This window comes from Macaca mulatta, chromosome 11, assembly GCF_049350105.2.
Source record: "Macaca mulatta isolate MMU2019108-1 chromosome 11, T2T-MMU8v2.0, whole genome shotgun sequence".
In the NCBI taxonomy this organism is placed as follows: Eukaryota; Metazoa; Chordata; class Mammalia; order Primates; family Cercopithecidae; genus Macaca; species Macaca mulatta.
In genome coordinates, this window is record NC_133416.1 from 27,431,630 (window position 1) to 27,446,195 (window position 14,566).

Here is a 14,566-nt window from a genome sequence, read left to right on the forward strand (position 1 = left end):
GAAATATTTAGGGGTAGAATTCACAGAAGATGATGACATGTCAGGGGTATGGGAAAGGGTAGATACCCAGACTTATGGCTTAACCTCCAGAATGAATAGAATAACATGACAGTAGGGAAGGAGGAAGGAGAGTAGAATTTGTGAGGCAAAATAAGATCAGTTTGAGACAAGTCAAATTTCAGGCTGAACTGAGACATTGATAGTCTGTAAGGAGATTTTATATACAGCTACACACCCATATTCACAAACTCACCTGTGCGGTTTTTGAAAGCTGACATATATTTGTGTGTTATCAGCAAAAATCCAAGTGTGTGAATGAGATTTCCCAAGGACTGTGGCAGGAAGGAAGGGAGCACTGAGGATATGGCTAACAATATCTGCTGGAGAAGGCAGAGGAGACTGGGAAGTGGCTGTTGTAGTGATGTGAGGCTGGGGCATCAGAAGAGGGAAATTGAGGGAAAAAAAATCTTCAAGAAGAAGAGATGTATCGATCATTTTAGATGCTATAGTAAGGTCAAGTAAGATAAAGATTGAAAATTATCCACTGGATTTGGCAATAGGGAGTTCAGATAGCTGGTGAGAACACTTTCGTTGGAGTGTTGTGTAAGGGGGTAGAACAGTTAATTGATCACGAATGGCAGAGGAAGAACTGGAAACAGCAGCCACACACAACTCCTTATATGTGACCTTAAAACATATCTGTATGCAGTAAAAGCCTAACATAACACTGTCTTAAAGACGCAGCCATCTTTGTCACAGTTTCTCCAAAAACTATCTAGACAGCCTCATGTGCTAGCCCCATATCACCCACACCTTACCTCTTCATCCATCCAGTCCTACCTCTTCATCAAACTTCAGCATGTTTCTTGTCTGCAGAAATTCCATGCTACTCAAGTTGTGCTGTCATGGTGCCACTCTCCTTCCTTTTTTTTTTTTTTTTTTTTTTTTTTTTGTTGAGACAGAGCCACTGCTGCCTAGGTTGGAATGCAGTGGTGTGATCTCGTTTCACTGCAACCTCTGCCTCCCCAGTTCAAGTGGTTCTCCTGTCTCAGCCTTCAGCCTAGCTGGGATTATAGGCCCGGACCACCGCCGCTGGCTAATTTTTGTATTTTTAGTAGAGACGGGGTTTCGCCATGTTGGCCAGGATGGTCTTGAACTCCTGACTTCAGGTGATCCACCTGCCTCAGCCTCCCAAAGTGCTGAGGTTACAGGCGTGAGCCACCGCGCCCAGCCATCTCCTTCCTTTTCAGAGCACTTGTTTATCTCATTTATTTGGCAATTAATCCTAGTTTGCATTGTGGTAATTCGCAGCATGTTTGCATATTTTCGGGTATTTACGTCCTTTTGGCTTGAACTAGATTGGAAGCCCCCTTGCAGCCAATTTTATTTCCTTCTTAAGAGCATTAAAAACTGTAGACCGGGGGTCCCCAGTCCCTGAGCCAGGGATCAGAACCCATTCGAGGCTGTTAGGAATTGCGCCGCACAGCAGGAAGTGAGCGGCAGGCCAGGGAGCATGACCACCTGACCTCTGCCTCCTGTCAAATCGGCGGTGGCATTACATTCCCACGAACCCTATTGTGAACTGTGCAAGCGAGGCGTCTAGATTGCATGTTCCTTAGGAGAATAACGCCTGATGAGCTAAGGTGGAACAGTTTCGTCCCGAAACTATTTCCCCCTCACTCCACCCCCGTGGAAAAACCGTCTTCCAGGAAACTGGTCCCTGGGACCAAAAAGGTTGGGGACTGCTGTTATAGAGTGTTTTTGTCAGAGTAGGCTTAGGATAGGACAGGAAGTAGGAAAATGACTGGTTATGAAGTATTTCCACTTATGTACAGCAGTAAAATCTTATGATTTTAGGAAGCCAAAGAGGAGCCAGAAACAATAGAAGAACATAAAAAAGAACGTGCTTCAGGAGGTAAGGAATGTTTCTGTCAATCCCCATGTGAATTTTTGTTCTCTACTGATATTTGTGTGGGTGAAATCTGTCCGAATAAAGGTATATCACAAATTCTGCATCTCTGGATAAGGTTAATAGGACCAATTATTGATTCCATTTGTATCATTTTCAAAAAGCCACATTTGCATTGTGTTGACTGTTCGATCCCAGAAAATTTGTAATAACTGGTGCTCTATTGTGAACTAAGAACCAAGTCAATATTGGTAGCAAATTCTATGGTTTACTTTGAGTTCTTTTTCAGTATCCCATCTAAAAGTAAAGCCACTATTTACAGAGTAAGTGCTAATATGCTTTCCCCCTTAGCCTACCTCCATTAGGATGGAATAGTGGATAGAGTTCAGGCTTTGGAGAAATAGAGACTCTACATGGGATCAATCTCTGACTAGCTATGTGATCTTGGAAAGTTACTTAACCTCAAGTCTCAATTTTCTCATTTGCAAGAGGAAAATGAAGAGAAGGAAAATACACTTAACTGAGAATACATTCTATGCTAAGAACTAGGCTAACTTCGTGTGCATAGTTTTATTTAGCCCTCCAAATACTATGTGAGGTGGTAAATTGTGATTCAGTTGCCTAGCCTGTAAAATGTGGACAATAAAAGTATCTACAACAGAAGGTTTGCTGTGAGGATTGAATAAATTAATATGTATGAAGCACTTAGAAAAGTGTCTGGCACCAAAGTTCCCATAAAAGTTAACATGATAAAAAAATTATCAATCTTATCTTGTAGGTGGCTTAATGAGTTTGTGACTTGTTCAAGATCACATAACTGTAAGATTCAAACAAAGCTCAGATTTAAACCAAGTTCGTTTGACTTTAAATCCAATGCTCTTAATAACTAATACATAGTTCTTGGTAAAGTTGTCATAAAATCATATGTGTAAAATGCTTTGCTCTGGGACTGGCAATATAATAAAGCCATGGTTGATGCCATGTTTATTGTCACTATTATTGTTACCAGTATTATTATTACTACAACTATTATTACTACTACTGTTCCTGCTACTGTTAATAAAGACTCGATCCAAAGAAGAACCAGGATACCAGTACGAAGTTTAGGCTTTTAGCCATGGGATCAAGTATGACAAACATGCAAATGCAAAGAGAACAAATTGGGCTGTTGCTTGATTCTGAAACATCTTTAAGTCTGAAAGACTACTCACATGCTGAGGTATAAACCAATGATTTTAATGTCATTGTGATCCCAATAGCTTAGCATAACATTATAATTTAACTGCACACATTATTAGCTGGCTATCATCTCAGACATATTTAAATGAAATACTTTTGTTTAGTGGAGATATAACATTAGATCAAATGTGCTTTTACATGTTAAGCCTTTTTAACCAAATAATATTTTATTGTCTTTTAATAGACTCTGTGGTTTCCCCTCTTCCTGTAACCACTGTGAAATCGGTTAACTTTAGACAAAGTGAGAAGTAAGTGCTTCTTCATGTAGCAGGTTAACGTGTTTTATTTTTCTGTTGGACTATGTTCAAATATGTTTTTTGTCTTATCCTACAGCACTTCTGCTAATGAGAAGGAGGTGGAGGTGAGTTTAAAGCAAATTTTTTTTTTTCCTTTTAAAGAAGTGTTCCAGACTCACCTGCTAACAGTCACTTCATGCTTTGGCACAAGCTCTCATGTGCTCGGTGTCTGTCTGGCTTGGCTGTGACTCAGTGCAGGTGAACCCTGTGCATGTCAGCATTATGTTGCTGGGGGCAGAAAGAAATGCCTCTGTATAAAACAGTATTAAACTGAAACATCTGACCACATCCAATTTTCTCTCCTCCTCCTCACCGTCACATTATTTTGACAACAGGCAGAATTTCTCAGATTATCTTTGGGATTTAAGTGTGACTGGTTTACCTTGGAGAAGAGAGTGAAGCTTGAAGAGAGGTCTCGTGACTTGGCAGAAGAAAATTTGAAGAAAGAAATCACTAACTGTTTAAAACTATTAGAGGTGAGAATCAGAACATTTGGGATATAAACATTTGGTCTAAGCCAGGCACAGTGGCTCACACCTATAATCCCAGCACTTTTGGAGGCCAAGGCAGGAGGATCACTTGAGGCCAGGAGTTCAAGATCAGCCTGGGTAACATAGTAAGACCCCATCTCTACAAAAAAAAATTAGCCAGATGCGGTGGTGCACGCCTGTAGTCCCAGCTACTTGGGAGGCTGAGGCAGGAGGATCGTTTGAGCCCAGGAGTTGGAGATTGCAGGGAGCTATAATCACACCATTGCATACCAGCTTGGGTGACAAAGTGAGACCCTGTCTCCAAAACAAAACAAAAAAACACCCACAGAAAACATCTGGTCATATTTTTAATAACACTTTCATAAGTACATAAGAAATTACTTGTATGACCCAAACCGGTACCAGGTACCAAGCTCTGCCTGACCCAAATGTGAATCATAGAAAGTAAAAAAGCAGGACCAGGCTGAAATAAAAGTTTCACTAATAAGAGTATCAGCAATAAAATGAAAAATGTCTTTTTAAAGCAGGTTGCATGAGTCATCTGCCTTTTCTCTGGATTTTCAAATTTCAGGCAGAAGAGGAATCATGCAAAAAACTGAGCAATAGGAAATAATATCAATTTTAAGCTTCAAAGAAGAGAATCGAGTTTATTTCCATTTATGATTAACTGAGGAAAGGGAATGGTAACTAATTCAGTCTTCCAGATGATGGGCAAGCCTGCTGTAGGGTACTGAGAGAAGAATGGGGGTGCATAGGAGTGTAACAACTACTATTATCCTTCCATATAGTGAAGTTACCATACATATGGAGATGAGCTGGAAAATTAGTAGGCTTAGTTTTGGATGAAGGACATTAAAATTCAGAAACCATGGAAAAGAATCATGTTATTTTTTACTGTGATAAAATATGTAACATAAAATTTATCATCTTGAACATCTTCAAGTGCACAGTTCAATGTAAGTTTATTTACATTGTTGCAAAACAGATCTTGAAACTCTGTACCTGTTAATTTCCCTTTTCCTCCTTACCCCATCCCCTGGCAACCGTTATCCTACCGACTCTATGAATTTGACCACTTTAGGGACTTGCATAAGTGGATTCATACATTACTTGTCTTTTGTAACTGGCTTATTTCACTTAGTATAATGTCTTCAAGGCTTATCCATATTATAGCATGTGAGCGGATTTCCTTCTTTTTAAAAGCTCAATAAAATTCTCTTGTAGCTATCAATTTTTGCTTATCTATTTATCCATTGATGGGCATTTGGGTTGCATCCACTTCTTGGCTATTGTGAATAGTGCTGTTAGAAACATAGGTGTGTAAATATCGCTTGGAGACCCTTGGAGACCTTGCTTATAGTTCTTTTGAGTATATCTGGACTCAGGAGTGGGCTTGCTAGGTCATATAGTAATTCTGTTTTTAATTTTTTAGAAACCACTGTACTGTTTTTCATAGCAGCTCTATCATGTTAGATTGTTACCAACAAGTGCACAAAGGTTCCGGTTTCTCCAAATCTTCACCAACACTTGTTATTTTCTGTTTGATTTTATGATAGCCACCCTAATGGGTGTGAAGTAGTATCTTATTGTGGTGTGGTTTATATTTCTCTAATGGATAATGATATTGTGCATCTTTTTATGTGCTTGTTGGCCATTTGTATATCATCTTTGGAAAAATATCTATTAAAGTCCCTTTCTATTTTCTTTGCAGAAAAAAAATTTATTTATAAAAGTACAGTTTCAGGGCTGGGCACGGTGGCTCACTCCTATAATCCCAGCACTTCAGGAGACTGAGGTGGGCAGATCACCTGAGGTCAGGAGTTTGACACTAGCCTGGCCAACATGGTGAAACCCTGTCTCTATTAAAAATACAAAATTAACTGGGCCTGGGCGCGGTGGCTCACGCCTGTAATCCCAACACTTTGGGAGGCCAAGGCAGGTAGATCATCTGAGGTCAGGAGTTTGAGACCAGCCTGGCCAACATGGTGAAACACTGTCTCTACTAAAAACACAAAAATTAGCCAGGCGTGGTGGAGGGCGCCTGTAGTCCCAGCTACTTGGGAGGCTGAGGCAGGAGAATCACTTGAATCTGGGAGGCAGAGATTGCAGTCAGCTGAGATCACACCACTGTACTCAGCCTGGGCAATAAGAGTGAAACTCCGTCTTAAAAAAGAAAAAAAAATTAACTTGGCATGGTGGCACACACCTATAATCTCAGCTACTTGGGAGGCCGAGACAGGAGAATTGCTTGAACTCAGGAGGTGGAGGTTGCAGTGAGCCCAGATCACGCCATTGCACTCCAGCCTGGGCGACAGAGCAAGACTCTATCTCAAAAAAAAAAAAAAAAAAAAAAAAGTACAGTTTTAGAAGGTAACATAGTAGCATAAAAGTAATCTTTCTATAGGCATATTTTAGTAGACTGGTCTCTCATTCCTGGTGGAGGAACTTCTCTCATTGATGGTTGATATTTTACAGATGGTTTTTAGCTCCCAAAAGTGTTCCTGCTTTAAATAACACCTGGAAGGCTGGATGAATCATATGTTTCCTTTATGTTTGGTTCTTTCTCCTGAACATCTGAATACTTCTGATGAAGTTGTTTTGAATTAAATTAGAAATAGCTGCATTCCTAAGGGAAGGCTGTTCTCTCCTTATGTTCATAATATTTTGTTTGTAGTTGCTTCATTTGGTGGCTCTAACCAAAGCAGTTCATCCTGGACATCAGTCAAACACTGCCATTTCTTTTTAATATCTGAAATTACCTTAGCATTCTTCTTTTTCAGATTTTTCAATATCTGGACTTTTTAAACATTTTGTTGAGTTCTTATTTACTATTAAAATAAAATTTATTGATGGCTTTCTTACAAATTTTAGATTCTATTCTATGTTTATACTGGATGAGAGTTTTCTCAAATGCAGGCAAAACAATATTCAATTCCATGATGTTGTTGGTTTTCTTTCCTTCTAGACACTAAATATTCACAATGTTGGAAATATCTGAGACTATGGCTTCACTTCTTGATACCTTCCTTTTGCCATAAGATGTATTCCCTTTTTTTCTGAGTTTTTGCTTGACTTTCTGTTGTCAGTGTGTCTTTTTCAACAGATGGCTGGGCACTAATGGGTCCTATCTTTTTGGAAGTGACTGAGTCAGCTGGTTTCTCTGAAAGGTCTGAAGATGCTGCAGTTGGAATAGCCTTGTGTTGTTGGGTCCTTATTTTCTCCACTGATTTAACTTTTCTTCTCACATCACTTTCTTCAGTGCTTTCAGACTCATTGCTAATGGGTTTGAGTTTTCTTCCTGGTGTTTTTGCACTCATTTTTGCAGATTCATTTTCACTTCCTTCATTTTCAGAAGTGCTCGAGCTTCTTTTTGCTTCTTTTCCTAAAGGAGTTGAAGTGATAGATAATCCACAATATTTGGAGAATTCTTCATTGGCATACATAGATGAGCTGTGTAAAGGAGGATCAAAGGTTTCATAAGGTTCTTCATCTTTCTTATTTTCAACAAGCCTGCCAATTCTTCAGACGGCAGAATTACATAGGAAAATCAAACACATTGGTAGGCTTGCACTTTTGACAAGCTTTATCTTTCATAGAATGTGTTCTTCATAAAATGTTCTTGAATATCATGGCCCTGCATGCCCGGGAGGCTGCACTCAATGTGGCAGGGCCTTCAGGCCACTCTCTTTCCATTTTTTAATTGAGTTATTTGGATTTTTAATTGTTGAGTTGCAGAAGTTCTTTATATATTGTGGCTATTAACCCATAACTTATCAGTTGTATGGTTTGAAAATATTTTCTCCCATTCTATAGGTTGCCTTTTCTGTTGACTGGGTCCTTTGATGCATAAAGGCTTTTAAATCTGATGTAGTTTCATTCGTCTATTTTCACTTTTGTTATCTGTGCTCTCGGTGTTATATCCAAGAAATCATTGCCAAAACCAATGTCCTGAAGCTTTTCCCTTATGTTCTCTTCTAGAAGTTTTCTAGTTTGGGGTCTTACTTTTAGGTATTTAATCAATTTTTAGTTTTTATATATGATGTAAGGTAAGGGTCCAACTTCATTTTTTTGTATGTGGATATTGAGTTTTCTCAGCAATATTTTGTTGAAGAGACCATCCTTTCCTCATTGTGCATTCTTGGCACCCTGGTTGAAGATCATTTCATATACATTTATTTCTGGGCTTTTAATTCTATTCCATTGGTCTATATGTCTGTTTTTATGCCAGTACCACACTGTTTAATTATTGTAGCATTGTAATATGTTTTAAAATTAGGAAGCGTGAGCCCTCTTCCTTTTTCTTTTTCGAAAGTGTTTTGGCTATTAGAGTCCCTTTAGATTCCATATGAATTTTGGGATAAATTTTTCTATTTCTGCAAAAAAAAAAAAAATGCCATTGAGATTTTGATAGAGACACCCTTGAATCTGTATATCACTTTGGGTAGTATAGATATCTTCACAAAATTAGGTCTACCAACCCTTGAACACAAGATGTATTTCCATTTATTTATGTCTTCTTTAATTTTTTTCAGCAATGTTTTGTGGTTTTCAGTGTACAGCTCTTTTATCTCCTTTGTTAGGTTTATTCCTAAGTATTTTATTCATTTTGATGCTATTGTAAAGGGAATTTTTTTCTTGATTTCCTTTTTGGAAATTGTTAGTGTGTAGAAAGACAACTAATTTTTTGTGTTAATTGTGTACCCTACAATTTTGTTGAATGTGTGTATTAGTTCTAACAGATTTTTTGGTGGAATTTTTAGTGTTTACTATGTATGAGATCATATCGTCTACAAACAGAAATAATTTTACTTCTTCCTTTCTGATTTGGATAACGTTTCATTATTTTCCTTGCCTAATTGTTCTGGCTAGAACTTCCAGTACTATGTTGAATAATAGTGGTGACAGTGGGCATCTTCACCTTGTTCCTGACTTTAAGGAATAAGCTTTCAGTCTTTCACCACTGAGTATAATTGTAGTGGGGTTTTCATATATAACTTTTATTAGGTTAAGGACATTTTCTTCTATTTCTAGTTTTCTTTTTTTTTTTTTTTTTTTTTTTGAGACGGAGTCTCGCTCTGTAGCCCAGGCTAGAGTGCAGTGGCCAGATCTCAGCTCACTGCAAGCTCCACCTCCCGGGTTCACACCATTCTCCGGCCTCAGCCTCCCAAGTAGCTGGGACTACAGGCGCCCGCCACCTCGCCCAGCTAGTTTTTTGTATTTCTTAGTAGAGACGGGGTTTCACCGTGTTAGCCAGGATGGTCTCGATCTCCTGACCTCGTGATCCACCCGTCTCGGCCTCCCAAAGTGCTGGGATTACAGGCTTGAGCCACTGCGCCCGGCCCTATTTCTAGTTTTCTTAATTAGCACTTCAGTGACATAGTAAAAATAATCTGTATGGTTTTTCACACCTTTTTGTTAGTATTCCTAGTTTTTGTGTTTTTTAATCAGAAAAGTGTGTTCAATCTTATCACATGCTTTTTCTGCATCAGTTGAAATGACCATATGGCTTTTGTCCTCCTTTTTGTTAATGTGGTATATTATATTAATTGATTTTCATATGTTAAATCACCCTTATAATATAGAAATAAACCCTACTCGTACATGATGTATAATCCTTTTTTTTTTTTTTCAGAGTCCATGAGGCATTTTATTTGTAAATGTATGTATTACATCCCTAGAAAAAGAATCCCAGGATTTTCCCTCCTGTGTGTTTTCGTCTTGCTTCTTCATGGTCCATGATGCCAGCTGAGGTTGTCAGTACAATGAAACCAAACTGGCGGGATGGAAGCAGGTTATTCTGCCATTTTTCTAGATCTTTGAGTTGCACATCAAATCTGGGGCTGATCACTCCACACTTGTTTAGCCTGCCTGTAAGGTTCACAACAATTTTCCCAGCTCTGTGATCATCAATGATTTCAAATTCGCCAATGTAACCATGCTTCATCATCACAGTGAGAAACCGGACGATGACTTTGGAGCACGGCCTAATAAGCACTTGGCGTTTGCCTCTCTTTTCGGCATTGTTGATGCTCTTGAGAGCATCAGCCAGGACATTCATGCGCACCATTGTGGCGGTGCGGAAAGATGGCGGAAAGGGAACGGGTATAATCCTTTTTATGTGCTGTTGAATTCAGTCTACTAGTATTTTGTTGAGAATGTTTACATTAATATTTATCAGAGATACTGGTCTGTAGTTTTTTTTTCTTTAATGTCTTTTTCTGGCTTTGGCATTAAGGTAATGTGGACTTCATGGAATGAGCTTGGAAGTATTCCTCTTCAATTTTTGGGAAGAGTTTTATGAAGACTGGCATTAATTCTTTAAATGTTTGGTAGAATTCCCTAGTGAAGCCATTCAGCCATGGATTTTCTTTTTGGGTGATGTTTGATTACTGATTCAATCTTCTTACTAGTTATGGGCCTGTTCAGATTCTCTATTTCTTCATGGTTTAATCCTGGGTGACCATACTCTGTTTTGCTAACAATTAATATCTGCTCTTTCCTTCCCAACTGGAGGTGGTGGTTTAAACCACTTAAGAAACTGCAGTCTGACAATTGCCATTCTAGTTGGTTAGCAACTCTCTAACTACAACTTATACATATCTGTCTGTTTCAAAAGTGGCTGTCCTTCATTGAACACCAAATGTGCAACAAGCAGTTAGCATCTCTTACCTCTCATAACAGTATTCCTGGAGAGGATATGTGATTGTTCCGATCGGACAGATGAGGAAACAGCAAATCAGAAAGGTTGAATTTTTTTTTAACATTTCTAAAATTATGATGCAATTTATAGTTGGTGGTGCCTAATGGTTTTATTGACAGCCTTTTCTTTCTTAATGATATACAAAAATCATGGTGTCTCTTATAATTCATGTTGTTTTAGATTTGGGAAAGTTTTAGAAACTTGCTCACAATCACATAGGTAATGAGCAGTGTCATGTCTGCTTCCAAATCTGTTATTCACTTAATCCTGCCTGTACTCTGGTGAGAAGGATGTTTATCAGGAAGGGCATCGTATTGTGTAAAGGGCACAGGATTGAGAGGAAAATTCATAAGGCAATGAATGTATATTCACCTAGCCATCCCAATCACACCTTATCATTCATGGAAGAACAAGCATCGTTGTCAGAGACATTGTTAATTCCAGTATGTTTGGTTACGTTTCTTAAAATTCCAACCTATGCTCCTTATATGACATTCACCTCTTTTAGAAGCATAATCTCTTCACCATTGTCAATTAATTGTAGCCCATCGATTAGCTGTAGAAAGAAAGATGTGGCAAATTTGGGAAGAAAAAAGGGATCAAGAACAGACATGAAAGATTTGTGATCACCTGCATATATCTACCCAGTACCCAACACAGATAATAATATATCAGTATATTCATTATTGGCCTTTGCTGCTGCTTTTCATCTTCCACCAAAATAATTGAGACTAGAATGTCATCCACATTTGCAGCTTGGTCGGTGTTAGAATCGCTCGCTGAATGCTTGTTTTGGGTCTTTTAATAACGCTCTTTTCTGTACAGTCTTTAACATCCCTGTGTGAAGATGACAACCAGGCCCAGGAAATCATTAAGAAGCTGGAGAAGAGTATAAAGTTTCTTAGCCAGTGCACAGCGCGAGTGGCCAGTAGGGCTGAGACGTTGGGAGCCATCCATCAGGTAACCTGTCTTCATTTCTCTGGTTAGAATGAAATTACAAAAAAAAGATCGATTTTTCCTGAGACTCTGGGTTTCTCATTTCTAGGAATAAGTTTTCAAAATACTTTTGTTATATAAGACATATGTGTTTAATATAGAAAAAAATAGAATGTACAAATAAAAAATGTAAAAAAAATCTAATAACATGAGCCAGTGACAATCATAAAAATTTTGTGATATATTCTTCAAGATGTATAGTGTTATATATAGTGTTTATAATCCCTTATATAGTATTATAATCTGCTTTTTATTCATCATATAACATAGGTAACTTTCTGTGTGATATAAATATATACACACATATCACCATTTTATGGTATTCTACTGGTTGAGTAGACATAAATTATTTAACCAATTCTTTGTATTCAATCATTTCAGGATGTTCTTGATATTTTTCTGTTATAAACAATATTACAGTAAATATCCTTGTATATGCATCTGTGTGTACTTGTCCTTAGAGAAGTAGAATTCCAAAATTCCTTTGTCGGCAAACCTGGGGAGGTATGAATTTTTAAAATCTATACCTAAGCAGACTTGTTAAAATATATTTTCTTAAGGAGAAATTTAATTGTGGTGGTAATTTTAGTTTGATCATTTGTTATACATTTTTACAACTTAGCTCCTTTTTAACCCCTCACTAGAGAATACTGTTATTCTTTGTTTCATTTTTACTAAAGTTATATATGCACATAGTTTTTTAAAAGGTCAATCAGCTCTATAAGCCTTACTAATTTTGTATGATCCAGAGAAACAACTTTCAACTCTTTTGTCTTATTTGTTTTGTATCTGCATTCACATTTTTAAATAACATGCTCATGCAGTCATTTAGTGATTTATTTTCAGTTTTAGGTATTATCTGTTGCTCTTCTACTATGAAGATATTTAGTTCTTGTATCAATCTCTGGCCCCTCACACCTTTTCACTGTCCCTCACGCTACTGTTGGCCACCCTGCTTTCCTGGCCAAGCTTATACTCCACAGTTAAACATAGTTTTCACTACCTTGCACGACCCCTCAACACTTTTCCCTTTCTTGCTTTGTCTTACTCATTTGGTGAATCTACAAGTAAATCTGCTTCTCCCTCTCATGCCTGCAGAGCTGGAAAATGTCACATTCCCATGCTGACCTGTTTCTCTTTGAATTCATTATCACCAGCCTCAAGTGGGTCCGTGGGGCTTCCCCTCAATCACCCTCCTTCTCTCTTAAACATCAGTTTCCCAGCCTTTCCTTTCTCCTCAAACCACTCTCATGTCTTTCCCCATATTCTCTCTCAAACACAGGTAATGGCTTTGCTTCCAACCTCACTGAGGAAACTGGGACAATCAAAGGAAACTGCCGCAAAGCCTCCCGGCGTGTGAACCCTTACACACTCCCTTGCTCTTGTTCCTGAAGATGCATTGTCTCTAACCCTATCGCCTCTGTAGATGAGAGCCTTCCCCAGTAATTTACTCAGAGTCATGGGACCAAATTCTCCTGACTTTTCTTCTTTTACATTTTCTCCACTCTACTGAACCATTTCTATCAGCACACAAATAATATGTTGTTTTCTAGATGGGAATAATAACACAAAACAAACACAAACAAAATAACCTTTCATCCTTTCTTTTCTGGCCACCACCCTGTTTCTCTGCTCCCATTTACAGCAAACCTCGACAGAATGGTACTCACTGTGTTCAGTCTTCCTCCTCCCATATTCTCTCAAACCCAATCTAAATCAGCCTTTTGCTTCCACAAAGCAGATTTTTCCAAGGTCATTAGTGACCTCCACATTACGAAATTCAGTTTCTCAGTCCTCATCTGGCATGGCTGATGTCTTCCTCTTTCTGGAAACGCTTTCCTCACTTAACTTCCAGACATCACGCCCCCTGGCTTCTCTGTACATCATGCACTGCTCCTTCCAGGCTTCCTGCAGTCCTACCCCTTCTCCTGGACCTCTGAATATTGAAGAGCCGCGGGACTCCACTCGTGCGCATCTGATCTCCATGTGCACGCCATCCCCCTGTGATCCCGTGCAGTCACCTGAGGACTCTCAAATTCTTATGTTTAGCCTAATCCACTCCCCTGAGCTCCAGACCAGGGTATGCTACTGCTGACTCAACAATCCCACTTGGATGTTTTATCACCTCAAACCTAACATTCAAAACTGAAGTGTTCATGGTCCCCCCGCCAAATCTTACCCCATGCATAAGTTCCTTACTTCACTCAAGGGCAGCTCTGTCCTTTTAGTTGCTCAGGCCAAAATAGGGGCAGAGGGAGTTGGAGTAATTCTCAACACCTTTCTCTCTCACTTCACATTAAATCCTACAGAAACCCTATTGGCTGAATTGTCAGAATATATTCAGAATTCAACCACTTATTTCCCTTTCGACTGTTACCATCTTGATCTAAGCCTTCATTCTATTTTGTCCAGATTAATGCAATGGGTTCCTCTATGGTCTCCCTGCTTCCATCCAATTCCAATCCCTCCTCCCAACATAGTCTGTTCTTAATAAAGGAGCCACAGTAATCCTTTTAAAACTTAGATTGTATTACTTTTTGGTTCAGTGTCCTAAAGGTCCTCACTTTACTTGGAGTAAAACCCAGTGTCTTACTGTGGTTTGAAAGGATGTGTGGCCAGGTGCAGTGGCTCACACCTGTAATCCCAGCACTTTGGGGGGCTAAGGCGGGTGGATCACGAGGTTAGGAGTTTGAGACCAGCCTGGCCAACATGGCAAAACCTCATCTACTAAAAATACAAAAATTAGCCAGGCGTGGTGGCACGTGCCTGTAATCTCAGCTACTCGGGAGACTGAGGCAGGAGAATCGCTGGAACTTGGGAGGCAGAGGTTGCAGTAAGCCAAGATCATGCCATTGCATGCCAGCCTGGGCAACAAAAGCAAAACTGTCTGGAAAAAAAAAAAAGGGCAAAAGACTTCAGTAGACATTTCTTCAAA

The 14,566-nt window shown here is 38.9% G+C and overlaps 2 protein-coding genes and 1 pseudogene across 33 annotated transcripts in view; 1 reads left to right on the forward strand and 2 right to left on the reverse strand.

Annotated features, from left to right (window-relative positions):
* IRAG2 (inositol 1,4,5-triphosphate receptor associated 2) overlaps positions 1 to 14,566 on the forward strand; it is a 106,569-nt gene that overhangs the window by 83,611 nt on the left and 8,392 nt on the right. For all 32 annotated transcript variants that reach the window (XM_077953749.1, XM_077953729.1, XM_077953737.1 and 29 more), the window contains 5 exons: positions 1,858 to 1,915; positions 3,333 to 3,396; positions 3,482 to 3,509; positions 3,780 to 3,920; positions 11,461 to 11,595. In XM_077953749.1, the coding sequence (XP_077809875.1) occupies positions 1,858 to 1,915; positions 3,333 to 3,396; positions 3,482 to 3,509; positions 3,780 to 3,920; positions 11,461 to 11,595 (426 nt within the window). The remainder of the gene's footprint in view (positions 1 to 1,857; positions 1,916 to 3,332; positions 3,397 to 3,481; positions 3,510 to 3,779; positions 3,921 to 11,460; positions 11,596 to 14,566) is intronic.
* LOC107000774 (centromere protein U pseudogene) lies at positions 6,519 to 7,565 on the reverse strand (annotated as a pseudogene).
* On the reverse strand, positions 8,972 to 10,032 carry LOC114670812 (small ribosomal subunit protein uS8). Its single transcript, XM_028829346.2, has one exon. It carries the CDS (start codon positions 10,000 to 10,002, stop codon positions 9,610 to 9,612), a length of 393 nt encoding a protein of 130 aa, XP_028685179.1. The 5' UTR covers positions 10,003 to 10,032; the 3' UTR covers positions 8,972 to 9,609.